The sequence below is a fragment of the Mauremys reevesii genome, linkage group 24 (assembly GCF_016161935.1).
Source record: "Mauremys reevesii isolate NIE-2019 linkage group 24, ASM1616193v1, whole genome shotgun sequence".
Classification (NCBI taxonomy): Eukaryota; Metazoa; Chordata; order Testudines; family Geoemydidae; genus Mauremys; species Mauremys reevesii.
The window spans coordinates 5,345,240-5,371,402 of record NC_052646.1 but is presented as its reverse complement, the minus strand read 5'-3'; the positions used below and the strand labels follow the sequence as shown (position 1 = coordinate 5,371,402).

Below are 26,163 nucleotides of genomic sequence, written 5' to 3'. Positions count from 1 at the left end.
CAAGATGCCAGGGTCAGCCACCTATCCCTGACAAAAAGGACCATGAGATTTTTGACGACATTAACTGATCAGGATCACAGAAGACCCGAGAGAGGGGCAAGCCGCAGATTCATTGTAACGTGGGCCATTTGGGGGGAGACTGTTTTTAAAAAGCATATGGCAGCAGTTCGCTTCACCGCAGATATTTAACTTGGAATTCTGTAAAGCCTTCCTGATTTCTCTCTCGTGCTGGGTTTAATCAAGATGAGTTATCCCGTTACCTTAAAATAAAAACATATCCGCTGGGCTGCAGCTGCAACATGACTTGCACCTGCAGCATACAGCAGAGAGCGTGATTTGAAATGGCAGTCAGGGAACATGGTTTATTCCCCCCCACCTCCCTCTCCAAATGAAACCAGGCCACATTCAGCCAATAGTGGCTTGCACAGCAGTTATGCTACAGAAGCTATGGAAACATTACTACTGAGATCCAACACGCGTTAACGCTTTCTGTGCCTGTCAGAGACCAGCCAGCCTTCACGTGACACCCTGGGAGGAGAACAGCTCCAGCCATGTATAGACGTGGTTTGTTTCAAGGATTGCTTGCCCTTCTCTCGCTCTTTTTTGGTGAAGGAGGCAGAGATGGGAATAGTGGATTTTAAATATTTTTTATATACAGTCGATCACAACAACGCTGCTGTTGAATAGAGGACAATTCACAGCTACACTGAAGATCAGCATAACACCAAGATCTGTTGTCCCACTGACATTCTCGGAGATTTACCCGAGGCCTGTCCATGCAGTAAGCACCAATGGAAGTTGTACACTTGCTTCAAAAGGAGATGGCCTCACACTTTTCAGCAGCGTGTTACTCCGGGTATAAAGGATTACCTCCTCGCCCCACTACGTAAGCAATCTCAGAATCTCTCTCAAAAGAGTTCATTTTTATTTTAAGATGGCATTATCCTAATCTAAGGATCACACCAAAGCAGCACAAAAACTTCCCATTTTACGAGGGGAAACTGGCAGAGAGAGGGGAAGTTACTTGCCTGAGGTCTCTCAGAGAAAGTTATTGGCAGAGCTGGGAACAGAAGTCTTGACTCTCAGTCTTTAGTTCTCAGGCTTAGGCCAGGTCTGTGCTACAGCAGCACACCTAGGATGCTGCAGCTGGGTCACTGTAGCAGGGCAGCATAGACTATAGCAACGGAAGGAGGGTTCCCATCAAAGCAGGTAATCTACCTCTGTAAGATACAGTAGCTAAGGCAACGGGAAAATCCTTCCATCGACTCAGCCTCATCTACACCAGGGCTTACGTCAACCTAACCACGGTGCTCAGGGCACGATGCCCTTTACAGCTCTGAGCGAAGCAGCTAGGTCGACCTAAGTTGGGTGGAGACCAGGCCCAAGTCACTGGTTTGAGCTATCTCATCCTATCTGGAGGTAAACAGGTCCATGTACTTCTACTGGATAATTCAGAGATCTGAAAGCAAATCCTAATGTAGCCCTTTACAAACAGTAACCCATCACCCCATGAGACCAATGTTTGCCACGTTTTACAGATGGAGAAACTGAGGCATGAAGAAAGGAAGTGACTTGCCCAAGGACACAAAGGAAATCAGTATCAGAGCATCATTAGAACTAAGGAATTCTCCTCCCAGTTTCATGCTCCTTAAGGAAAGTTTGCCTCAACCAGAGATTGCAAAACACAGGTTGATTCATGATGACTGGCCTTCAGAAGAGTGCAAGAGCCCTACTCCAGAAATATGACATGACAAGGCACGTCAGGGCCTTCCTTAGTGGCTGCCTGGGACTCTGACGGGAGATCCCTTGCTTGAGAACTTGAGGAGGTGACTGAAAGAGCGGGGTGGCCCCTAACTCAAGCAGGTTCCCATCAGCTTAGGTGTGTGACCAGAAGAGGGAGAGATAAAGAGGTTGTCACCCCTGTAGTGGGGAGGTTGAAAAGGTGAAACAATTCGTTGGTTTGGCAGGTACAAGTCCTGAACATATTATTTATAAAGTCTGGGTAATAACATCTCACATTTCTAGAGTACGTATCATCCTCAAGAATACCTGACATGCAGCCACCTGCGGGGTGGAAGACAGAAAATGTTCAAGAGCACAACACAGTGTCCACAAACAGAGAGGGAGATGACAGGTTCCCAGCACAATGCAACCCTGATCCCAATTAGGGTTCTGGGTGCTACTAATTATAATAATAAAAGCCAGGTCAAACCATTAGCCTTACAAAGAGTCCAAAAGCTCTAATGCCCAGACAGAGCAAAACTGAAGACACTGATTTAGAAAGAAAGAGGCCAGGGTAGGACATATACATCAAGGCAAAAGAGAAAAAAAAAGGAGCCAATGCTAAGCTGTTTACATGGTGAACAATCGAACAACAACGGGACATGTAAATGCATGGACATACTAGGCCTGGAGTTTTAGTTCCAATACCAAAAAATGCACTAATGGCATCAGGAAATCCTGAATCCCAGTCACGGAAAAGAATTGGTCGTGAGCAATTTAGGGCAGCGTTTCTTTACAACAAAGGACAGTTGAAACATGGGAGGGAAAACTGCATAAGTCAGCAAGAGAGGCAAGTAGTATAAAGAGGGAACCGAACATGATTTGGGAGGGGGAGAGAGAGAAGAGAAAACACCAGAATGCAGGGCTACTAGCTACACTTGAGGGGCCGTAGGGTGGGTTTGGAAGCAGAAAGATACATGATTGATTTGCATTTCTGATGGACAAGCGTAAATCTCAACAGGACTATATGCAGTTGCAGAGGTGTGAGCTACCCATGACGCAAGCCAGAGAAATCTTCGGGATCATCAGTAATGTCATGTATGAATGATTTTTAAAGTAAAAAAAAAAAAATCCTTGAAGCCCCCTCTCACCTCCCTTCACGGTGCAGGGGGGAAGAACAATAGCGCAGCATTACCTCGTTTACCTAAATGTCAGAGGGATGCTGAATCAGTCTGGATAACTGAAGGGTGCCCCCCATCTACGAAATCCCCAGGAATTGGAGGACATCACCCTGTTTCGGGGTCCAGATCATTGAGATTTTGCTGCAGCACCCTGGTCTTCATTAGCTTCTTTCTTCTGAGAATCGTAAGGCGCATCACAAACTTTAAGATCCTCACAATCTTCCTATACCTGCTCTCTCAGAAGGTAGGTGGGTATTATCCTAATTTTACAGGTAGGGAAACTTAGGCATGGGGGGGAGGGAGGGGCACAGACCCCTTTAGCAAAGAATCTCCAGACATTCCCATATATCAGGCAAAAAAGGTATTACATGCCTGGTCTGATCTGGTCAAGCTGCATTGCCTGTTCCTCTCCTCAGATAGCCTTATGCTCCCCAACAACACCTCCTAGGACAGGAGGTCACCAAGATACGGTCTGTGACATCACTAGAATATCAGCAGCACAACACGGACACCCTTTGACTCTAACCATTTTGGATCTAAACGGAGAGACCACAGACTGGACTTGTCCTGACCCTGCCACCCTATCGCAGAACCGCTGGTGTTAGCTGTGACACGGCCCCCGACTACATCGCATACAACGTCAACCTCAAAGAGATACGGGGCTATTTTACTGAGATACGCACACCCAGAGAGGGTACTCAAAAGGAGAACCATTTTCCTAGGGCATGAAGGAGAAGCTCCCTTGCTTGCGGCCCTACTGATCCTCTGTCCAGGGAATTGAAATTTGCCCTTCTCACCATAAGAACTGGAAGTCCTCCCTCCACGCGGGGGACTGCACTAGATGACCTCTCAACATCCCTTCCAGTCCTACAATTCTATGCCACTGGGTACCTGCCTCTCTCCCCCAGCAGCTCTCTCTCAAGAGTAGGGAGAATGGGTGCCCTTGCTTTCTAGAAGACCTGGGGCCACCGTAAAGGGTGAACTGGGGTTTACCGCCACTCTCAGTGGGGCTTAACCTTCCCTGTGTTCCCAAAGGGAACCCCCCTCTCTCCATGGGGATGGTTGGGATTAGCTCCCGCCCGCCACACACCCCCCTACTGTAGTGGCTCCTCCCATCAGGGAAGCTTGAGGTTTAACCTGGCAGCCTCTCCAACACTAAAGCGGGGAGGACGGGGTGTTATCCCCTTGTGCCTTCATCTCTTTGAAGGACAATCTGGGGCTGAACAAGGACCTCCCCTTCCAGTTCTCTGCTGTGCAGATTAGAGGGCTCAACTGGAGGGACCCTCAACCCCCCCGCCGCCTCCCCACCACCAAGAGATGTGCTGGGGTTTAACCCTCCTTCCTCTTGCCCCCACCCCCTCAGGTGGGAGAGGGAAGAAGGAGCCTGTCCCTTAAGCTGGTCTTAACCCTCAGGCCTGCCCCCCCTTCAGGGAATATGTTGGGGTTTAACCCCCCAAGGAATATTGAGGTTTAGCCTCATACTCACCCTCGTTCTCGGGAAAAGGCAGATTTAGGGGTTTAAACCTCACCCCCGCCCAGGCCCCCTTTCTCCCTGGGTGACATGTTGGGGTTTAACCCCCCCCTTTCTCACGCGGGGGGGCTGGGGGTTCAACCCCTCCTGCCTGCGCCCCCCCCATCCCTGAGGACAAGGATTTAAGGTTAAACTCCAGCAGCTTCCCCAGCCGGAGGGGGTTAACCCCCCCCCACCTCAGGGGGGGGGAGGAGAATTGGGGTTTAACCCCCCTGACCGCCAGCCCCCCACGGGGGAGGGGACCGGGGTTTAGCCCCCCCCCTTCACGGGGGGCTGCTGGTCCCCCCCCGCCCGGGGGATCGGGGGGGTCGCGCCCCCCGCCCGGGGGCCTGGCCCCGCCCCTTACCGGCAGCTTGGGGCTGACCTCCCCCTTGCAGCTGTGGCAGAAGAAGCGATGCTGGGACACGGCGGCCGCTGCCGAGGCCTCCGCCATCTTCTCTCTCCCCCTCCCCCGGCTCCCTGCCTGCCGTCAGTCCTCCGCGGGGGAACGCCGAGACTAGGGCCCGCGCGCCCAGAGCGACCGGCAGGCCCCTCTAGCCGCCCACTTCCGCCTACTCTCTTGTGCTCCGCCGGGAGGGGGCCGGAGGACTCAGTCCTCCACCAGGCTAGCGAGACGCGAGGGCTGCAAGGGAGAGCGGCCCCCCTCGGTTCTTCCGTGTCCCAAGTCCTCCACGTGGCCAGCGAGACTTGGACGAGGGTGAGGCTAGAGCGTCGCCCGGTAAATGCCACCGATGGCCTGCGCTTTAGCGCGCCAGTCTTACCACCGAGACGCGCAGGGGTGTGCGTAGAGCGGCCCCATTATAGCCGTGCTCTCTAGCGGACGAGGGAAAGAGTCTCTATAGCTCCGACTGTCGGGTCCCCCGCCGAGGGGGGATCGGAGCGATCGGAAGTGACCGGAAGTAATCGGTGCTGAGGCGGAAGTTGAAGGGGACGGGGTTGCTATGGTTGCTGCGTGGGTCTAAGGGACCCCCCCTCCCCCCAGACAATTCAGGCTGAGGCCCCAGGTGAGTGAGGGCACCGGGGGTGGGGCCCCCAAGGCAGCCAGCGCGGGGGGGGGAGGAGTGTCTCCCTGGCCAGGGGGCATCGAACTGTAGAGGCTGTCCCACGAAGGCAGCTGGACAGGAAGAGAACCCAGGAGTCCTGCCCCTCCTCCCGTCCCATGCTGTGACCCCTCGGCCACTCTCCCTTCCCAGCGCTGGGAACAGAACCCAGGAGTCCTGGCCCCCCGTCCCATGCTGTGGCTCATTCAGTCCTTGGCTGGTGTGCCTGCCTAGATTGCCAAGAAGGGGGCAGGCTGTGATGGTAGCTTTGATATAGGCTTAGCCTCAAACCCACCAGATTCATTTCAGGCATGAATTGGTAACAGCTTTTAGTCTCCACTGATCTAGGCCAATTCAAACAGGTGACTAGAGAGGTGAAAATCGTTGCATCCAATCAGCAAATCTCCTGCGCTTGCCTGTATCACCTGATAAGAACTTTAATAACATAAATGCCTTTTCCCATATCCTTCTAGTATTTTAAGTTGCTGGCAAGATGACTCAGGCAGAAATTAAACTCTGTTCCCTCCTGCTGCAAGAACATTTTGGCGAGATTGTGGAAAAGATAGGGACTCATCTTATCAAGACAGGCAGCCAGCCGCTGAGAGTGATTGCCAACGACACAGGGATGTCACTAGATCAGGTATGTCTGGAATACTGACTGAACTATTATTCGCTCATTACAACTTGTCAGTCGCCATTTCTGGTGCTTTTGAAGAATTCTGTTATTCTAAATGTGTTTGCAAAAGGTAAATCAGAATTTGAACATGTCTCCTTAAAACCAAATCAGTTTCATAAATAGTACAGATTGCAATCCATGGGAGTTTTTCCGTTGGCTTTAACAGAAAAGGTTCTGAGCTCTTAAGTCTCCACCAAAGGGCAAAGGGAAGGAGAGTGGTCTAATTTAGTTTTATAGAGAGTGGAGAGGACAAGAGATGGAGTTCCCTGAAGTTAGTGCAGCATCTGGAGAATAAGGAGGTGAGACTTACTGGCCCAGAGTCACACAGTGAGTCAGGACTACAGTTGAGACTCTCAGGCCCTGCCTCGAGTAGGAGGAGATGTTGTAGGTTTTTCCATCTCTTAGTTCTATGGTAGCCCGGGGCCCCTGGGGAATTTCAAACATCACCCTTCCCTCTCCCACAATAAAGATGATCCGGTGAACAGCTCAATAGCTTTATCTTAGGTTGTTAATGATCAGTGCTAATTGGGGAACGTATGACCATTCCTGAGACTATGGATGGAGATAAAGCACCTAAGCGGAGGGGCATTCCCTTCCTGATCCCTGAGGTGATCAGCCCTGAAGCATGATGATTGTTTTCCCCCATATAAACTTTGCTAAGCTTCCAAGTACGTGGCTCATTCCTTTCTCTGGCATGTGCAGGTTAAGAAAGCTCTCTGTGTCCTCATTCAACACAACCTGGTGACCTACCAGCTGCAGAAGCGAGGCTTTGTGGAGTACGAAGCTTCATGCAGTCGGGTGCTGAGGATCCTCCGGTATCCACATTACATCTACACTGCCAAGACCCTCTACAGCGACATGGGCGAGCTGATCGTGGAGGAGCTGCTGCTGAATGGCAAAATGACCATGAGTGCTGTGGTGCGAAAGGTTGCGAACAGGCTGACGGAAACTATGGAGGGTGAGCCAAAGCGGTATGGAGATAGCTGAGAAATAGAGCCGAAACCTTTTGCTGCAGCATCTTATCATCTGTCTGGCAAGGTTTGGGGCTGCCGGGCCGATACTTCATGCTACCAGAGTGGCTGGGTTCTGTACGCAGTGAAAGGGGATTGGATGGCTGCCAGGATCTGTGCAGAAGAAGAGGGCTCTGGACATAGAGCCTGATCCAAAGCCCATTGAAGTAAATGGGAATCATTCCATTGACTTCAGTGGGCTTTAGGTCAGGTCCATATGGAGCATCCTCTAGGGGCTGTACAGAACACTGACACTCCCAAGCACCTCCAGGAGAGAGGTCAATATCATCATCTACATTCTGTAGATGGGGAAACTGAGGCACAGGGAGAGGAGGGGACTGCCCAAGATCAAACAGTGAGTCACTATCAGAGCTGGGCACAGAACTGGCTCCTGTGCTTGGACCATTTGACTATGATTTATTTCGATGTCTCTTTTACCCTATCCTTCTATCAGTAGACAAGTGTAGAGTCAACATGGTAGGAAACCTGGGAATCCATTCTCTGCTCTACCATTGGCTCACTGTATGACCTGGAGGGAGTCACTGCCCCGCATTGTGCCTCAGTTTGCCCATCTGTAAAATGGGAGTAACAACACTTACCCAATGACAAGTGCTATGTAGATTCCAAAGAATGTAAGTCCTGGTTTCCTGCATATTTCTCATCTCAAGGCTGAATTTTACTAAAATGGAAAACACATGTATTAGTCATTGAATCTGTTTTTCCCTTACCTCCGTGTCTGTCCCTCCAACAGACCTAAGTTTGTTCTGCTCATTTAACTATTCCCCTTGATTCGTAGCCTACAAAGAGGTGGAAATCTTTGTGTTTCCACTGCACCTTTCTCTTAAGAGAAATGTGGGAGGCCTTAAATATCTGGGAAGAAAGATATTCCCAGATTCCCTCGGGGGGAGGGGATAGCTCAGTGGTTTGACCCTTGGCCTGCTAAACCCAGGGTTGTGAGTTCAATCCTTGAGGGGGCCATTTAGGGATCTGGGGCAAAAATCTGTCTGGGGATTGGTCCTGCTTTGAGCAGGGGGTTGGACTAGATACCTCCTGACGTCCCTTCCAATCCTGAGATTCTATGAAAGGGGAAAACCTCAACTGGCCAGCCAGAGTCATAGTTGTTCACTGAACTATATTAGTGGCTCCACTTGATTAAAAGACACCAATGCTATATAATCCAATGGAGCTTTATAGCCTCTGGTGTACAAGCTGGTGTCTCAACAAACACTGAGTTAAACAGGAAGAGAGGGGAGAGCAGCCTGCAGTGACAACAGCACTGCATATCTGTCTTGTCTATTTAGATTGTAAGCTCCTCAGGGCAGAGAGTCTCACTACATACAGTGCCTAGTGCAATGGGGCCCTGATCTCAGGTGCTGCTGGAATATAAATGACGATAATGAGAGAAGTTAAGAGGCATCAGAGACAAACTGCATTATCCGGTGAGATTTGAAATAAGACGGAGATTCAGGAATTTGCTAAAAGCTGCCAGAAAGACTCTCCTGTGGATGGTGGCAAAGAGAGGGGCTGAGAGAGGGCCCTGCTAGAGGTGGGGAGTGGAGCAGAAATATACAGGAAATTTTTCAGGTGTAGAAGCAGCGTAGGAGAAGGTTCTTGCACCAGCAGTTGTGAGATCTGCAAAGGGACAGAGAGCAGACTCATGCTACGAGCATGGTGGGGAGAAAGGAGAAAGACGGGTTAAGATTTTTCAAGGTGACTAGTGATTTTTGGGTGCCCAAGTTGTGACACATTAAAAAGACCTGCCTGGCCCATCTCAGGCCCCTTTAAGGGGTCTCTAGTTGCCACCTAGAAACTGAGGCACCCGAAATCACCCATTGCCTTTGCAGATTTGGCCCAAGGTCTGAAGTCAGCTGGAGTGAGTGGGTGGAAGGTGCTAAATGCACATCGAATACTGAGCCTTCTCTTGCGCAGCCCTGCTTGTACGTCTCTTAAAGACAACGGTGCGGCCTGATCCCGCACGGGTGTAGGAGCAGCTGGAGTTTGGGATCATGATCCATTATGTTCTCCTTGGTATCCCTTTGCCCAGATGGGAAAACCATGGACTATGGTGAAGTCTCCAACACATTTGTGCGCCTAGCGGACACGCACTTCATTCAGAGATGCCCAATGGCCCCTGAAACTACTGAGACTTCGGATGCGCCACCACCTCCTGTGCCCACTTTGGCGGTTAATGAGAAGGACATGTACGTGGTCCCCAACCTGAATCTCATAGGTGAGAGCTGTCAATCTCCTTGGGTAGCTTGCATTTAGAATGTGGGTGAGTGGCATCAAATACTCGGGGTGATCTCTGTGTACTCAGCAAAGGGCTTTGGGAGCTTTCTGACCTGAACGCAAGACTGCTGGGCTGGTATTCAGAGGCAAACCCTGTCTTTGGCCCGCAGGGAAAGGGAAAAGGAGAAGATCATTTGACGATGAAGATAACGGTGAACACAAGGCAAAAAGGCAGAAACACGATGCAGACAGCAAAGAGGTATTGCTAACCCGCTGCTGCTCCTTGGCTTGCATTCAGGCCAGCGATGATCTCTGCGATCTTAGCAGTCCTTTATTCCAGTATCTGACCTTTTGGGACAATAGCCAGTGAAGACCAGCAGGGACCACAGAGTCCACAGTGCCTACCCTAGGGGGAATGAGGCTGCTCTACAGCCTTTGTTCAAGAGGCTGTTTGGTGTGGACAGTCTGCCTGTCATCCACTATGTAACCTCCCCTTCTTGGTTCGATTCCCGTTGTTCCAACTCTTCTGAGATTCTAGACACCTGCAGCTCCCAACAAGCTCCAGGGTACATTGCAGGTGCTCAGCACCCCTCAGAATTTGCCCTGCTGACGGTGCTCATTCCTCAGACGAGCATCTAGCTCTGCCGCCAGTAAACCAGCCTCAGCGTTTCCTTCTCCCTCTTCCCCGTTTCTCCTCAGCCCCCGCCCGATGACGGCATTTATTGGCAAGCCAACATCGATCGGTTCCACCAGCACTTCCGAGACCAAGCCATAGTCAGCGCCGTGGCCAACAGGATGGACCAGGTACGCAGACGTAATCGGGAACTTCCTCAGCAGGGTTACTCCAGGTAGCAGGAGTGGGGAATTGGGTGATCGCAACCTTGGCAGTTACATGTTAAAAGCTTCAAATCTCATGCTTCAAGGTACTAGCTGATGGTTACAAGGGTCAGGAAGGAATATTTCACCTTCTTCTGAAATATCGGGCATTGGTTGCTGCTGCAGACAGGAATTGGACCGAGGGCTTCTTCCCATTTTATTCAATGGGAGTTTTGCCCTAGATGCACCAGCTGTTTGCTCCAGTATATCAATTCCTACACGCCTGTTATCCATGCTGCTAAGCCCATATGTTGCTCTCCCAGAGTATCTTTCACTTCCCCTGCACTGGAATGGTCTTGCTGGCAGTTCAGTGGGGCATGTGACCAGCCTAAGATGAGTGGAAGGAGGCTAATGCAACCTAGATCTTACTGGAGGCTGATTTCTGAAATTGGAGCACCCTGGTTCTTGACGGGGGAAGGGAGTTCTTCTTCTTCTTCTTCTTCTTCTTCTGTCATGTGAACAGAGATTCTGTCAAGGCCTAAAAGCTGTTTCCTTTCTTTTGAAACAGACCTGCAGTGAAATAGTGCGGACTATGCTGAGGATGAGTGAAATTACTACATCTTCCAATGCACCTTATACGCAGCCACTGTCTTCCAACGAGGTGAGTTTCTGCAGAACTTGGGGCACTCCATAGTAATCGGACACGGATAACTGGATTTCTTTCGCTGTTATATGCATTGTGGCAGCAGCTAGCAGCCCCTGTCCTCGACCAGGACCCCTTGGTGCTAGACACAGAACAAGCTCCAGACACTGTATTATTGAATGGCACAGGAACCCAGCTGAACACTCGTTTTAGACTTCAAGGTTCAGTCATGAGCGTCACCCACTCTCTCCTGTTGTTTGCAGACAGCCTCAAATCCACACTGTGGCAGGGTTGTCTAGTGATGAGAGGAGGACTCCCAGGTTTTAACTGTAAAGTTATACATCTAGGAACAAGAACGTAGGCCATACTTACAGAACAGGGGACTCTCCCCTGAGAAGCCGAGACTCTGAAAAAGATTTGGAGGTCAGGGTGGATAAATGACCGTGAACTCTCGATGCAACGCTGTGTCCAAAAGGTCTAACGCGATCTTTGGCTACCTACACAGGGGAGTCTCAAGTAGGAGTAGAGAGGTTGTTTACCTCTGAATTTGGCACTAATGTGATCTGTATTGGAATACTGTGTCCAGGTCTGGTGTTCCTACTTCAGGGAGGATGTTGCGAAATTGGCGAGAGTTCAGAGAATTGCCACGATAATGTCTAAAGGGTGGGAAAGATGCTGTATAGTGATAGACTCAAGCTCAATGTGTTTCGTTTAACAAAGAGGTGAACGGGTGACTTGATCGTGGTCTATAAGCACCTACGTGGGGAACAGACATTTGATAATGGTCTCTTCAGTCTAGCAGACAAAGATCTAACAAAATCCAGTGGCTGAAAGTTGAAGCTAGACAACTTCAGGCTGGAAATCAGGTGTGAAATGTTAACCGTGAGGGTAATTCATCATTGGAACAGCTCACCAGGGGTCGTGGCAGATTCTCCATCACTAGCAGTTTTTAAATCAAGACTGGGTGTTTTTCTAAATGATCTGCTGTAGTTCAAAGAGGCATTATTTCAGGAATTTCTGTGTCCTGTTATGTGGAGGTCAGACTAGAGGATCACAGTGACTTCTTTTGGCCTTGGAATCTATGAATTGATGACTGGCTCTGCTGCTGACTCACTGTGTGACCTCAGGCAAGTTACTTCACCTCTCTGTGCCGCAGCTTCTCCTTCTGTAAAACGGAGATAAAAATGCTTACCGTGGAGCAGGGCTCTGAGGATCAATGAGCACATGTTTGTAAAGCACTCTGATATCCAAATGAATTAAGTACTGTTTATTTTTATCATCTTAAATGCGAATAGCACGTATGTTCTGGGTGTTCTTTTATTCCACAGATATTCAGATCTCTTCCAGCAGGATACAACATTGTGAAACAAATTCTGGATCAGTATCTCACTTTGCTAGCTGATGATCCGGTAAGAAATGCATTATGTATAATTTGGGTTTGAACAGGGTTTCCGCCTTTGGTCCAGTTCTGATTGAGGGCCCCAATCCTGCAGTCCTCTCCACGTGAGTGGACCCCATTAAAGTGAGTGGTACCTGCATAAGCAAAGCTGTTTACCTGCTTATGCGTTGGTAGGATCAGGGCTTTGGTTTCTTCACCTCACTCAGCGTGGACAGCGAAAACAGGCACTAGTCAGTTTCGAGTCGATTTCATCTTGGCGTTCTCCTGCCCTAGGTCAGAATGGCTGCAGCTGGGAGGAGGAAGATTTAAATGCAAAAGAAAAACATGTTTCTCATTAACCTTTAAACATCATGAGACTGTTACTATTAACATTAGGCTTTGGAAACATCCTCTAACCATTAAGGTTGGGGAATTTTAAGAAACTTACATTCTGCTCCAAATGGTATTCAATTTGTATCAGAATGATAATAGTCTTTGGATACATTGAACCCTTTTATTTCCTTGTAGCTGGAGTTTGTTGGTAAATCCGGGGACAGTGGGGGCGGCATGTATGTCATCAGTATCCTTTACTGAGAAATCTACTATGGGCAGTTTACTGCTGGTCACGGGGCTTACTGAGCGTGGTGTGATCCCTGGTAATTCACGTGTGGTACCTTGACACGTACGGCTCAGATCTCCACAAGGCCCTTGCGACTTTGGCAACAGCAACTCTGGAATCCATCGTACAGGAGAGGTAAAGCAACGCTCGATTGCGGCTTGTTAGCCCCCTTGTTACTCTGCCCAAGGCACAGATATCAGAGAGACAAGGTGGGTGAGGCAGTACCAATATTTGCTGGTCCAGTAAAAGAGATGATGTCACCCACCTGGTCTGTCCATAACCCGCTCAGCTACAACCGTCCTTTATCACCCACAGTCTCCATCCTTTCATTGAAGAGGGAGGGAGGAAGGAAGGATCCAATCCTGAGAGGTGCAAAGCTCCCTCCCAACTCCCATCAGTTTTAGTGACTGATATATCTCAGGATCAGGCCCCACATTATCCAGCTGGATGTTGAAAGTATTCATGGTTTCAAGGCTTCCTGGGTGGTACCAGATAGGAAGGTGACATTAGTTGTGATGAGTTGGCTGCTCCCTCTTTAGCTAGCCTGGATGTCAGGAACTAGGCAAATGAACATTGCTGAGTGAAGATTTAGTGACATCTGCACGATTATCTCTCAGACGGGTATCATTTTCCTGCATTTCTAAAGCATCAGTCACTGGTCCAGAGACCAGGTCCTGGACTCAAAGCACCAGCGGTGTGACCTGGTTTGGGCCTGTGGCTCTGAAGTCAGGATTTCATTCCATCTCCAACACACACAAGATGCTTTTTCTCCTCTGCAGCGTTAATGTAGGAACCTTCTCAATTCTCCGATGCCCCTGTGCAGCGGGTCTAGGTTTTGATGATGTGTCTCTTCCCCAGAGTTGTGTGTTGGTTGGTTTGTTCCTCCCCCATCTAGATTTGGTTCCCGTTGCGCGAGGATATTCCGGCTGCTTCTGCGGAAGAAGCATTTGGAACAGAAACAAGTGGAAGATTTTGCCATGATTCCCGCCAAGGAGGCAAAGGATATGCTGTATAAAATGTTGTCCGAGAACTTTGTGTCCTTACAGGTGAGCGTTCCTACTCGCGCTGTCACCCAGAGGTGAGCGGAGTGTGCCACAAACAGGGCATACAGGACATCGAGATGAATGCAGATGAAAGAAGGTGGCTAGAGCGGGGGACTGGGAATCCGGGGTTGCATCCCCATCAGAGCAGGGGGCTGGGAGTCAGAACGCTTGGCTTCCATTCCGAGCTGTGGGAGCGTGGTCTAGTGGTTAGAGCAGTGGGGTGGGATCTTAGTTTCCATTCCCAATTCTGGGAGGGAGTGTTGCTTAGCATTAGAACAAAGGAATCCGAACTCTTAGGTCATTCATCTCTCTCTGCCTCCGTTTTCATAGACCTGGACAATGGATCCAGTGTTACCCTGTCTCAGGGTGTTACCCTGTACCCAGAGTGGAAAGCTGATTTCATTAATATCTGTCAAGTGTTTTGTGATCTCAGTTGCTCTCCCCTAGCTGTTGGGTCCCCTGGCTAGCCCCTGGTTTGCTAACGAATAATAGTAACGGGAAAAGTTTCCAAGCACTGGTCCTCAGGCTGCCACTAGCAAGTGCCCTTCCCTGCAGTTTGCCACGGGGGGAGCCGAGGCCGGGAAAGGTGCAACGACTTTCCCAGGATCACATGGCGAATTACTGGTGGAGCCGTGGTAAGGATGTAAGCGGTCAGGGTCACACCACTAGCCCCCACACGCCCTCTCTCTCTTTGCAAAGACTGACGATCGCTGGGTCCCTGGGGGAAGCTAGAAAGGAGCGCACAGAGAGAACAGACAGATACCTTCTCCCCGGAAGGCTGACACATACGTTACAATCTTCCTTCCTTCCTGCCCGCAAACAGGAGATTCCGAAGACTCCCGACCACGCCCCCTCCAGGACCTTCTATCTGTACACAGTGAACACGCTGTCCTCTGCGCGGATGCTGCTGCACCGGTGTTATAAGGTACCCGATGATTCCCTGGCCATCCGCCTGACACTGTGTCCTTCGCACCCCTTGTACTCCTTTGGTTTATTCCCTCTCTGATTCCGCGTCACCACATCAGCAGTTGGGTCGTCAGGGACCCGGCAATATGGAGAAAACCATTCCCAGGTGCACAGTCACTGAGCCGACCATCCTGGCCCCTTTCATCCCATAGCGATTTACCGACGGAGGGGAAAAGTGACACGGGGCTCACTCAGCCACTGAAATGCAGCCCCCTTGATTGGGTTGATGGTGCGCAGCTGCCCTGCACAGGAAATGGAAAGTCCAGCATTCCATTGAATCGGCAGGGAGAACTGTAGGGAGGCACAATGTCACTGGACGCATTCACACCTGCCCAGGAGGCTGGTGATGGTAGTGCCTCTTTACTGACCACAGAGAGCGGATCAGTGTTACATCTCTGCTGACAGAGGCAACTGCTCGCAGCACAGTGCCCTCTGCTGCTGTGCTTGGGCATCGCGTTCACGGCTCCCTGCTCTGTCTAGGTTTGCCTTGAAGGGCTGTCATCCGAGCATAGACCTAGCCTGACCCTGCTTCCCTTACGAGAGGGGCTCAGAGCACGAGGCTGCAGTTCCCACACGATGGTAGAGGCTCATGCTCGGGGTGGGTGATAAACCCTCTCCGATACGTCTGTGACCTGTAACACCATCCCCGGCAACTGTGCGTGAAGGTAACACGGATTTCCACACCACGCCCTGTAAATGGCGCAAGAATTATCTGCAGAGAGCCGGAGCAGATGCATAAAACCCATCCCCCACCCCGATTCTGCCCGTCTTCGCGGCTCATGGGGCAGAGGATCTCTCTGCAGGCTGAGAGCCGGCAGGAGCCAGTTTTGGGGCCCAGTATTCCCCTTCCTCCCCCCCCCCTTTGAACGCACAACAGATGGTGCTGTTTCTTTGTATCCCTCCCCCAAACCCTGCTTCTTGTTCCTCTCTTTCCCTTCCCTAGAGTGTGGCCAACCTGATTGAAAGGCGACAGTACGAAACCAAGGAGAACAAGTGAGTCGCGCTAAGCAGGCCGAAAGCTCCTCGGCCGAGTCATCACGCTGGGGCCAAGGAGCTTAGGCCTCCGGCGTGGCCTTCGTAACTAGAGGGGCTCACCAATGGGAAGTGTCGACAAGCTGGGGCTTAGCTGGTACCCGGCTGCTAGGGCATGGGGCCCAGAGCCTCCAAGGGAGTTGGGCACCTAGCTACCACTGGGAGTTAGAAGTCTCAATAACTTGGAGCAACTGGGTCTTGGTGCCCAATAAGCGTCAAAGATAGACAGATGGATGGCAGTGAAGACTGTTTTGCAGGGAGGGCGGTTAAGGATAAATATCATCCATGCTGGGATGGTCATCCTGGTTCACCCTTCTGGGGAGCTGCATCAGTACAAACAGCCCCTGCCGCGTCTGGCACAGCCGCGGGCATTGCTGGTGCACATGACGCTTTGCAAATGCAGCCCCTACCCCCAGAGTTTGCAGGGCAGGAGGGGAAGAGGAATAAAGACAAGCCCCAGGGGAATGGGCAAGGGGAGGGCCAAGGGAGACGTTATTGATGAGGACAGTGTGTGGGGAGGTAGACACGTGGATTTGAAGACAGGCAAGAACCTGCCTGGATCCTAGATTGGGTCTGGCCCCTTGTGAGTAGCGCGGTCGGCCCAAACCTGAGTGATGGGTACCGGCTTCAGCGTCTGCCTCGCCCCCAGGCGCCTGCTGGAGAAGTCTCAGCGGGTGGAGGCCATCCTAGCATCCATGCAGGCCACAGGTGCCGAGGAGGTGCAGCTGCAGGAGATCGAGGAGATGATCACAGCCCCGGAGCGCCAGCAGCTGGAGAACCTCAAACGCAACGTCAACAAGTGAGCAGTGCCGTGGCGAGGGTTGGGCCGGCTGGTCTAGGGGATGGGGAATCAGGATTCCTGGGGACTAGACCTGGCTGTGGAAGTGTGGGTCTAATCAGAGCAGGGTGAGGGCTGGGAGTCAGGACTCCTGGTTCTATTCTTGGGCAAGTTGCATTCTCCATCTGCGTCAGGTTCCCCATATTAGCAGGGACAAGGCCACTTCCCCTCCGCCCGCATGACTGTTAGTAAATAGCTTTGCACTGCTCACCTGGGAGACTCCCGCTAAGCACAAGGTGGCACTGACACGCGCTGCTCGGCCTGTGACGCTCTCCCTCCCCTTGTCCTTAAAATCACAGGATCGACGCCAGCGAGAATCAAGTCGACGAAACCATCTTTGTGCTGGAGTCGTACATCGAAAGCACAGTGAAGAAGCTGTGAGGGCACCCCCTGCTGGCAGGCTGCGTCCCTTTCACCACGCCCATCATGGCACTCTGGGTGGCACTGTCTGCTTCCTGCGCGGGGGGAGTTTTCAGACAGCTGTTCTGAGTTTTTATTTATTTTTACTGTATGTTTAACAGTGATTGGAGGGGAAATAAAATGCTGACTGTTCTGATTAGCTTTGGAGGGGGTTGTTGGAGGTGGGGATGGTATATAACCCATTCAGTCCGTGGCCGCTCTGGGGAGAGTGCCACCCCGTGGCTAGCTGCCGGGATGCTCCGCTGAGTCTGAAGGGCAGGATTCCTTGCAAAACCTCTCCACTGAGCCTCCTAGGTCTGGAAAGTATCAGAGGGGTAGCCGTGTTAGTCTGGTTCTGTAGAAGCAGCAAAGAGTCCTGTGGCACCTTATAGACTAACAGACGTTTTGCAGCATGAGCTTTCGTGGGTGAATACCCACTTCTTCGGATGCAAGCAGTGGAAATTTCCTGCCCCTGGAAATTTCCACTGCTTGCATCCGAAGAAGTGGGTATTCACCCACAAAAGCTCATGCTGCAAAACGTCTGTTAGTCTATAAGGTGCCACAGGACTCTTTGCTGCTTCTAGGTCTGGAATTGACCGTAAAGACCCCAGCCTGGGGACCACAACCTGTGCCTGGTCTGCAGCAGGATTTCATAGCAAGATCGCGGTCTCCGTGTAAACGCACCCGTTGCTTGCAGTGCAGACAGAGCCGCAGCATGGCTGAGAGGTTTGACGCAGTGGTGGAAAATAGCAGGAGGCTGAGGAAAAGTCAGAGTATAGTGGAAATCTAGTCATGACGTGGTGCCAGCTGAACACATCAGACAGCGCGCTGGTCCGGCGTGTTTTTATTATCTGCTAGGTTCATCTCTCCCTAGTGCATCTATTTCACTGTCCTCTAGTGCAGTGGTTCTTGACCTTTTTTCATGGGTGGACTCCTAAAAAATTTCAAACGGAGGGCCGGACCCCTTTGGAAATCTTAGCCATCAGCTGTGGATCCCCATGTTGAAAACCACTGTCCTATGGTAACAACCTTTCACGGCCCCCTTAGCCATGGTCCATGGCCCACAGGTTGGGAACCACTGCCCCAGTGGAGGAACAGGCGATCTGCCCCTGGGTGCAATCACATCTGCCCTCCAGTGGCTGCAGATAGAGGCACGAAGCCCTAAGGTTTCACCCATCACTGCTAGCAGGAGGAATAATCTCCAGGCCGGAGACTTTGATGCACCAAGAAACTAGGAGAAACTTTCCCCTTGCTAAACCTTCCAAGCCAGCTGGCCCCGCCTCCCTGATTTTACAGCCCCTCTTGCGGGCAGGTTTCCGGGGCGCCCTCAGCGGCAAGGCCCTAGGGAGGAAGGTGCGATGGGAGGAGCTTAGACTTAGACGGGGGCTCGCTCTTTGGGGCAGGGCCGGGCTGTTTGTTCTGTGTCTGTACAGCGCCTGGCGCCACGGGTCCTGGTCCAGGACAGGGCTCCCGGGGGGGGGAGGGTCTCTACCGCTTCCAGACGGCAACACCCCCAGCTCCTTGGGACGCTGGGCTCCGCCCCAGGCCGCGGCCGTGCGCCCCGCCTCCAAGGGGGCTGCAGAGATCGGGGGAGGGCGGCGTGTGCCCAACCCCTGCTGGGTCCCCGCGTGTCCTGCAGCGGCTGAGCGGGGAGCGCGGCGAGCAGCCAGCAGGGGCGCCCCTCTCCGCGGCCTGCAGCCGCCCCGGCTCCCGGGCTTCCTGCGCTCGCCGCCAGGCCCCGAGGCGGGCCCATGGAGAGCCTGGCGCGGGGCTGCTGCGCCTGGCCAAGGGCAGCGCCCGGCCCGAGCGCGCCGGGTTCCTGCAGGTGCGGGGCGGGGCAGGGCAGCGGCTGGGTGTGCAGGGGGTGGGGATGGGGTGTGCAGGGGCTGGGTATGCAGGCGGTGGGGAGGCTGGGTGGGGCACAGGGCTGGGTATGCAGGCGGTGGGGAGGCTGGGGGGCACAGGGCTGGGTATGCAGGCGGTGGGGAGGCTGGGTGGGGGCACAGGGCTGGGTATGCAGGCGGTGGGGAGGCTGGGGTGGGGCACAGGGCTGGGTATGCAGGCGGTGGGGGGGAGGCTGGGGGGGCACAGGGCTGGGTATGCAGGCGGTGGGGGGGAGGCTGGGGGGGCACAGGGCTGGGTATACAGGATGTGGGGCGGAGGCGGTGGGGGGGAGCTGAGTGTGCAGGGGGATGGGCTGAGTGCGTGGGGGACTCGGTATGCAGGGAGGTTAGGGAGAGGGCTGGGTGTGCAAGGGGGTGGGGGATGGGATGGGTGCAGGGAGGTTGGAGGAGGCCTGGGTGTGCAGGGGATATATGGGGATGGGGTGGGTGTGCAGGGAGGTTAGGGGGAGGGCTGGGTGTGCAGGGCGATGGGGTGGGTGTGCAGGGAGGTTAGGGGAGGCTGGGTGTGCAGGGGATGGGGTGGGTGTGCAGGAGGTTGGGAGGGCTGGGTGTGCAGGGAGGTTGGGGATGGGCTGCGTATGCAGGAGGTTAGGAGGAGGGCGGGGTGTGCAAGGGGTGGGGATGGGCTGGGTGTGCAGGGAGGTTAGGAGGGCTGGGTGTGCAGGGGGTGTGGGGATGGGCTGGGTGTGCAGGGAGGTTGGGGGATGGGGTGGGTGTGCAGGAGGTGGGGTGGGGGCTGAGTGTGCAGGGGGAACTTAGTGGGAGGGTTGGGTGTGCAAGGGGGTGGTTTGGGTTAGTGAGAGAGCCAGAAATAGAACCCAGGAGTTCTGGCTCCCAGGCCCCTGCTCCAACCACTAACCTGGACCCAGCGACCCCTTTGCGCTCCCTCCTCCATGAGGGACTCTGGCCTATGGCCTTCTCCGGCAGCCATCTCTCGCTCTGAGCCCTGTTAACCTCTCGCCCCTGCAGGGGCAGGCCGGAGCTGAGGCAGGCGCCGAGCAGGTGTTCGGGCCGTGGGCGCTGTGCTCCGATGGGGACGGCCCGGTCTGTTTCCTGGGCCGAGTCTAGTGGATGGGCCACCTGCTGCCGTCAGTACACGTGGGCTCTATCCTCAGCTCTGGGCTCGGACGTGGTCGAGTGGCTAGAGCAGGGGATCGGTCTCTGCAACTCCTGACCTCTAGTGTCCACCTGGCCCCTGAGATGGCTGAGTCCCATCTGCCCTCCGGAGCGGGGAGGATCCTGCCCGAGCTGCTGGGCTCTGTTGCCCACGGATAACGTGTATACAGGGCTGGGAGCCTCCCGCGGAGCGTGGCGAGAAGACGAGGCCCGTGATTTCCCCGCTCTCTCTCTCTCTCGCAGAGCATCACCGGGCACTTCTGTGCGTCCCACGAGGATGAGGCGACGGTCTGCTGCGGCTTGGACCAAAACCAGTTTGTCATTTCCGACAGCGAGTTCCCTGGCTCCACCTGGATCCTCCTGAAGGTCAGGATATTGGGGTGGGACGGGGACGTCTGCAGCGGGGGGAGGCACTTGTATCGAAACCGACGGGCTTGAGGGCAGTGAGCTCGAGTGGCTAGAGCAGGGGATTGGGCATCAGAACGCCTGAGTCCTCCACTCCTCTCTGAGACGTAGCGTGTTCTAGGAGTTAGAGCTGAACACCAGGACTCCTGGGTTCTATTTCTGGCTCTGTTACTGACTTGCTGCATGGCCTGGGGCAAGCATTTGTGCCTCAGTTTCTCCACCTGCAAGCTGAGAACAGTCCGGTAATACCTAAAATCCTCAGCGCTCCCCGGCTGGTCGGTGCTGTGTAACTTACTAACGGACAAGAGCCCATGGCGTTTTCTGGGAGGAGGAAGGGGCTTAGGCCAGGGTCCTTGCCAAGGGAAGTCGAGCTGGGTCTGAGCTCCGAGGCTGCATGTGGAACACGACTCCGTGGGGTGTCTAGCGACTGCCTGCATCAGCCGCAGATCCTGGCTGCTCCTCATGCTCTTTGCGTAGTGAGAAGAATGGGCCCAAAATGACCCCTCTGCTGTGATAAGCCCCAGAGGTGGCTGCATGTCACAGCTGCTGCGCGTAGAAACTTGGTGAAGCTCTTTGGGATGAAAGGTCCGACGGGCCTGATCCGGGAAGCTGTGGTCTCTTGCCGTGACTCCGGCTGAGTTACCAAACACTCGCTCCTTTTCCTTCCCCAGAGACCGTCCTTTTGTCCCATCAAGCACCTGGAGGAGAGCCAGGCTGCCGCGCTGCCAGAGGCGCTCCGAGGCCGCGGGGTGGATGTGGGGGTGGCCGTCGTCCTGCAGTCTGTCGACAGGAGAGTCCTGCTCACGCGAAGGGCCAAGAATCTCAGCATCTTCCCCAACATCTGGGTGCCCCCCGGTGAGAGGACGCGGACGAGGCTGGCTTAGAAATGGGCACTGCAGTGGGGGCCGGGTGATGCATCGAGCTGGGGATTCCTGTCCATTGTCTGCCCGGCCCAATGGGGTGGGGGGTTCTGTGGTCATTGGAAGGGGGAGAGGGTTGTTTACAGGGAAGAGTCAGAATCTGGGAACTGAGCCTCTGGAGTCACATTCCCAGGTCGAGGACAGGAGTGTGGGCTAGTGGTTAAAGAGAGTGATTGGGAGGCAGGACTCCTGGGTTCCATTCTCAGCTTTGCCACTGACTTTGTTGTGTGACTTTTGCCAAGTCAATTTCCTTCTCTTGGCCTCCCTCCCCTTCCCGCCCCACGGTCCTTACCTAATGCATCAGAGGGTAATTCACTAGCCGTGTCAAGATCCTGCGGTGACAGGGGTGACAGGCGCTAGGGCTGTGCAGAGAATTAACGAGCGGGGAGGTGGAAGGAAATGAAACTGCCCAGCGCTGTGTTAAACCAGCCCGGTAGGGGGAGAAAATGCTGCTGCCGGGAGATCAGCCGCTGCCGAGGGCCCCTGCCGTGGCCGGAGTGTTTCTTCTGCAAGGGTTGTGTGTTATCCGTGCCAGCCAGGAGGCCAGTCATGGACCAGGTTCCCATGGTGCAAGGTGCTGTACAGACCCCGAACAAAGAGAGCCCCTGCCCTCCCCCTCCAATCCACCACGGGCTGTGAGACCACCGTGGTCCAGAAGCAACAGCTGCTGGGAGCATCTCCATTGCCTCCAGGGGCCACTGACCCCTCCCAATTCTCTCCCCTTGCAGGTGGGCACATGGAGCCGGATGAACAGGTACCTCCTCGACCCGCCGGGCGGATTCCATTGGGCTTGGTTTGAATGGGCGAGTGGTGCTGGGGCGGGGGGGAGCGGAGGGGAGTTTGAGCCCCGGGGGCGAGACGGATGGGAGGTGAATAAGGAAGGGTGTGGGGGGGGAGCAGCAATTGCGGGGGGGGTGTCTCTGTGCCTATTTGGGGAAGGGAAGTGGGGGATAAAGCTGAGCGTAGTGTCATTTTCCCTGGGATTTTCAAAGGGGAACGGGGGTAGGGCTGCTTCAAGCCAGGGACGCATCAGAGCTTCTGGGTTCTCGGTCTAACTGCCACGTAGCTGCTGCATGGGTTGGACAAGTCACTTCCCCTCTCAGTACCTCAGTTTCCCTATCTGTAAAGTGGGGTTGCCAGCTTAGCATGCAGAGGCTTGTGAAGTTCTTGGGTTCTGTGGCTAGGGGGCGCTGTTGCGGCGCAGCGTGGCACCAGGCTGGGTTCCAGAGCCCCAGGCGCTGCAGAACGTGGGACGCAGGCAGGCTGGGCCAGGCCGGCTCTCACCTCACTGTCCCTTGCCCGTAGTTGCTGGAGGCGGGTCTGCGGGAGCTGCAGGAGGAGACAGGCTTGCGGCTGGAGCCGGGCGGGTTCTCCTGGAGGATGCTGGGCCTGTGGGAGGTAACTTCCCCCTCTCCTGACTTGGGTCACGTGGAACCGCTCGGCACATGCCAGGTGCCGGAGAGGTGCAAATCTGGGATCGTCCATGCTCAAAGCACGAGCCTCTCCTGGGTGGGCTGAGGGACCATGTCCGTCAACCAGCAGCAGTGGCTGACTCAAGCCTCTCCTGCGGACCAGCCACTAGGGGGCGATGGCTTCCCACCCTCCCCTAGTGCCAGCCACACACGCAGCCGTAACCCGCTGCAACGAACGGGGTTGGGGCTGAGCGCCCCCTACTGAATCACCAGCATTCCCTGCCGTGGCTTCCACCCCGTCCCACGGGTTGGGAGGAGGTATTGCTGGGTTCAAAGTCCCCCATCGATGGCTGTTAGCCAGGGTGGCCAGGGACACAGTCCCAGCCTCTGGGTGGCCCTAAACCTCTGACTGCCGCAAGCTGGGACTGGATCACTCACCGATTGCCCTGTTCTGTTCGTTCCCTGTGAAGCACCTGGCATGGACCACTGGGCTGGATGGACCAGTGACCTGACCCAGCATGGCCGGTCTTATGGGGATTGCTGGAGAGGGAAGCTGAGGGCTCAAACGAACGGTCTTGGCCATTTAAGACACTTGTTCCCTCCTCCCCCCGGCCAAAAGTCAGGGTGTCAGCCCTGCTCTCTTGCCCCAAGTGCTCGTGCAGTGTTGCTGTTTAAACAGCTGCAGCACCCTACCCCAGAGGCAGCTGCATTTCCCTGATGGCATGAGCAGCTGTTTCCATTGCTTCACGTCGTGTGCTAGAGGCCTTCAGGCTGAGGAGTTCAGGCTGCAGCCCCGGTTTCTGTCTCTGGGGCGGGCATTGGGTGCCAGGGCCGGTGCCAGGCACCAGCTCAGCGAGCAGGTGCTTGGGGCGGCCAAGAGGCAGGGGCGGCACGGCCGGCTCTTTGGTGGCAAGACCCTCTCGGGGGGAAGGACCTGCCGCCGAAGAAGATAGCGGGGTGGTGGAGCTGCCGCCGATCGCGATCTTGGCTTTTTCCTTTTTTTCCCCCCTGCTGCTTGGGGTGGCAAAAACCCTGGAGCCGGCCCTGTTCGGGGCTGGCTATTCCTAGCTCCTTGTTCTCCGTCTGCGCAGTCCGTGTACCCGCCTATGCTGAGCAGAGGGCTGCCGAGGCGGCACCATGTAGTCGTGTACCTGTTGCTTCTGTCCACCGAGAGCCACCAGCAGCTGCAGGTGAGCACCCCCAAGAGCGTTGGGGGGGGGCGGTCTAAGGCGGCTGCAGGGGAGCATTGCTGGGGGTGACTGGCACCCCCCAAGTGAGGGGATGCTCGGCCCTGGAGAAGATGGTCAGGAGAGATTAGGTAGAGAATTGTTCTTACGTGTCCTGATGTACGTCCGTTGCCTGGGCTTGCTGTCCCCGGCCCCCACCCTCCCCAGCAGCTTGAAGGCAGCCTTAGGAGTGGCCGGCAGTGCAGTGCCACAAGCACAGGGCCTCAGGCCTGGGCATGAGGGACCCTTCGAGGAATCCAGCCTCCACTGCCTGTTCAGCCCTTGGCTTCTCTGCTGAGACAGGCGGTACCCGACAGAGGTAACCAGCGCCTGCCCCTGAGGTTGGGCAGTGCTTCCGGGCCGGCTGGGAGGCCTTTCTCCCAGCCTGTTGCCCGGTCCTGCCCATAGCCCGATGGAGTCTCCACTGCTGATGCCCAAAGCCCCAGAGAGCTCTGAGCCCTGCTCCCGGCACTCAGAGCCACGGGTTGGATTTCAGACGAGGATCAAGGCGGACGAGAGCGAGGTGAGCGCCTATGCCTGGCTGGAGCCCCACGTTCTGGAGTGTGTCGCGGCGGTCGAGGATGGAGCAGAGAACACGGGACGTATGCCCAACAACCTCCCCCCAACCATAGAGTAAGGAGCGGGATTTGCCAACCCAGCCTGGCCTGTTTTCCTCTAAGAAGGGGGGGGAATGATGATCTTCCCTTGGAGAGGCAGGACTCTGCTCCCCCGCTCTGAAATGCATCCAGGTCTAGGGAGGAGCATCGCAGCTTCCCCATGGGAAGTGACCAAGACTCTCCAGAGGGCAGAATGGAAGGGGCTAGGTTGGGATTTGACCACCGGACACGGGGTTAACACGCCTGGGCGGAAATGCTCTTTATTGGCCCCCATGCTGGGTGTCTCTGACCACCAGCAGCTCTTCTGCCCCCATGCTGGACCGCTGCTGATGGAAGCATGTCCCACGCCCCAAAACTTCCCCTCGGCTTCTCTCATCTCTTCACCCAGGGCTAGATGGTCCCCCAGGCCAGGGAGCCACAGCTCCCACTGCCGTCAGCACCTGCCCCGCTGGGTGGGGACAAGTGTGTGGGGGGGGCTTTATGGGTCCCAGGCTCCAACGCAGTCATGGGGAGGGGGGGTGCCCTGTAGGTAACACAGTGGAACTTTGCCTTTGATTAAAGCCTGCGGGGGGAGGGGGCTGGCTAGCCCTGGCTCAGTGGGGAGCACAGGCCCTCTGGAACCACAGTGAGGATTCAGCCTCAATGCCCATTTCCCACTCCCCAGCTCGCTGTGCGGGAGGCCAGGCCAGGCCTCCGAAACAGAAGCCGGTTTGTGCTCTGTTCCCAGGCTGGAGCCGGCCACCCTAACAGGAGCAAGCCTGGCCTGGAAGCCACAGGGGGAGCATTGCTGGGAACAGGAACCAGCCCTCACTGGCCATTCCGGGGTGTTTCGTGCATCAGGCCTGCTCAGTGTTCTCCCTCCCCCCTCAGTCACCCCTCTGAGTAACTTCCATTACATCTACCCAGAGCCACAGAGCTGAGCGGGGGCTCGGCCCGGCCCACGGAACTTCCTGCTGCGACCTTCCTGAACACAGCACCTGCAGCGGGGGACGATGTGGAACGGGTCAGCACCGGGACCAGGTTTGCCCTTCGGCTCTGGCTGGACACCTTAGCCATGCGAGACAAGTGAGCAGCGAAATCCCAGGCCCCGGCCTCCCCGCGGGGCAGACAGCTGGGGAGCGGAGCTGCCGGCGAAGGTCGGCTCTGTTACCACCTCCTGCCCTCAGACCTGGCTTTACCAAGCACGGCTGCCGAGGCCTGCCCGGAACCAAGTTCCTTCTCACTGCTCCAAGCCCTAGCAGGAAGGGAAGGCGGGCAGTGGGGTCGCGCTCTGGCTCTCCCTCCTGTGAAGGAAGCGACCGACAGGAAGGGAAGGCAACTCCTGAATGGACTAGGTGGGCGTGCCAGCACTAAGCCCAAAGCCCGGCTGCCTGGGACGGGGGGGAGTCGTTCACTGTGTTGGAAGCCAGCGTGTGGTGAGACACATCCAGTAACATTCGA

At 54.8% G+C, this 26,163-nt stretch overlaps 3 protein-coding genes across 5 annotated transcripts in view; 2 read left to right on the top strand and 1 right to left on the bottom strand.

Moving 5' to 3' along the window:
• The window catches only part of RNF115 (ring finger protein 115), a 40,382-nt gene extending 35,195 nt beyond the window's left edge, over nucleotides 1-5,187 (bottom strand). The window contains exon 1 of the mRNA XM_039513121.1: nucleotides 4,781-5,187. Coding sequence (XP_039369055.1) covers nucleotides 4,781-4,867 — 87 coding nt within the window. The 5' untranslated portion in view covers nucleotides 4,868-5,187. The remainder of the gene's footprint in view (nucleotides 1-4,780) is intronic.
• POLR3C (RNA polymerase III subunit C) lies at nucleotides 3,421-17,283 on the top strand. Of its 3 annotated transcripts, none has more exons than XM_039513119.1 (15): nucleotides 3,421-3,597; nucleotides 5,948-6,114; nucleotides 6,853-7,108; nucleotides 9,205-9,390; nucleotides 9,560-9,648; nucleotides 10,089-10,193; nucleotides 10,774-10,866; nucleotides 12,177-12,257; nucleotides 12,755-12,806; nucleotides 12,920-12,980; nucleotides 13,741-13,891; nucleotides 14,712-14,813; nucleotides 15,798-15,847; nucleotides 16,536-16,685; nucleotides 17,024-17,283. In XM_039513119.1, exons 2-15 carry the CDS (start codon nucleotides 5,968-5,970, stop codon nucleotides 17,103-17,105), a joined length of 1,605 nt encoding a protein of 534 aa, XP_039369053.1. In that variant the 5' UTR covers nucleotides 3,421-3,597; nucleotides 5,948-5,967; the 3' UTR covers nucleotides 17,106-17,283. The 3 variants fall into 3 exon arrangements, with proteins under 3 accessions (XP_039369053.1, XP_039369052.1, XP_039369054.1); XM_039513118.1 differs by lacking the exon at nucleotides 3,421-3,597 and adding an exon at nucleotides 5,115-5,438; XM_039513120.1 differs by lacking the exon at nucleotides 3,421-3,597 and adding an exon at nucleotides 5,814-5,836.
• A 1,591-nt stretch (nucleotides 17,284-18,874) lies between these two features.
• Nucleotides 18,875-25,934, top strand: NUDT17 (nudix hydrolase 17). Its single transcript, XM_039513122.1, is given in 9 exon segments — nucleotides 18,875-18,893; nucleotides 18,896-18,948; nucleotides 20,387-20,509; nucleotides 21,220-21,403; nucleotides 22,197-22,222; nucleotides 22,774-22,866; nucleotides 23,972-24,070; nucleotides 24,603-24,739; nucleotides 25,630-25,934. Coding segments are annotated over 9 exon segments (897 nt in total). The 3' UTR covers nucleotides 25,793-25,934.
• The last annotated feature ends 229 nt before the right edge of the window (nucleotides 25,935-26,163 follow it).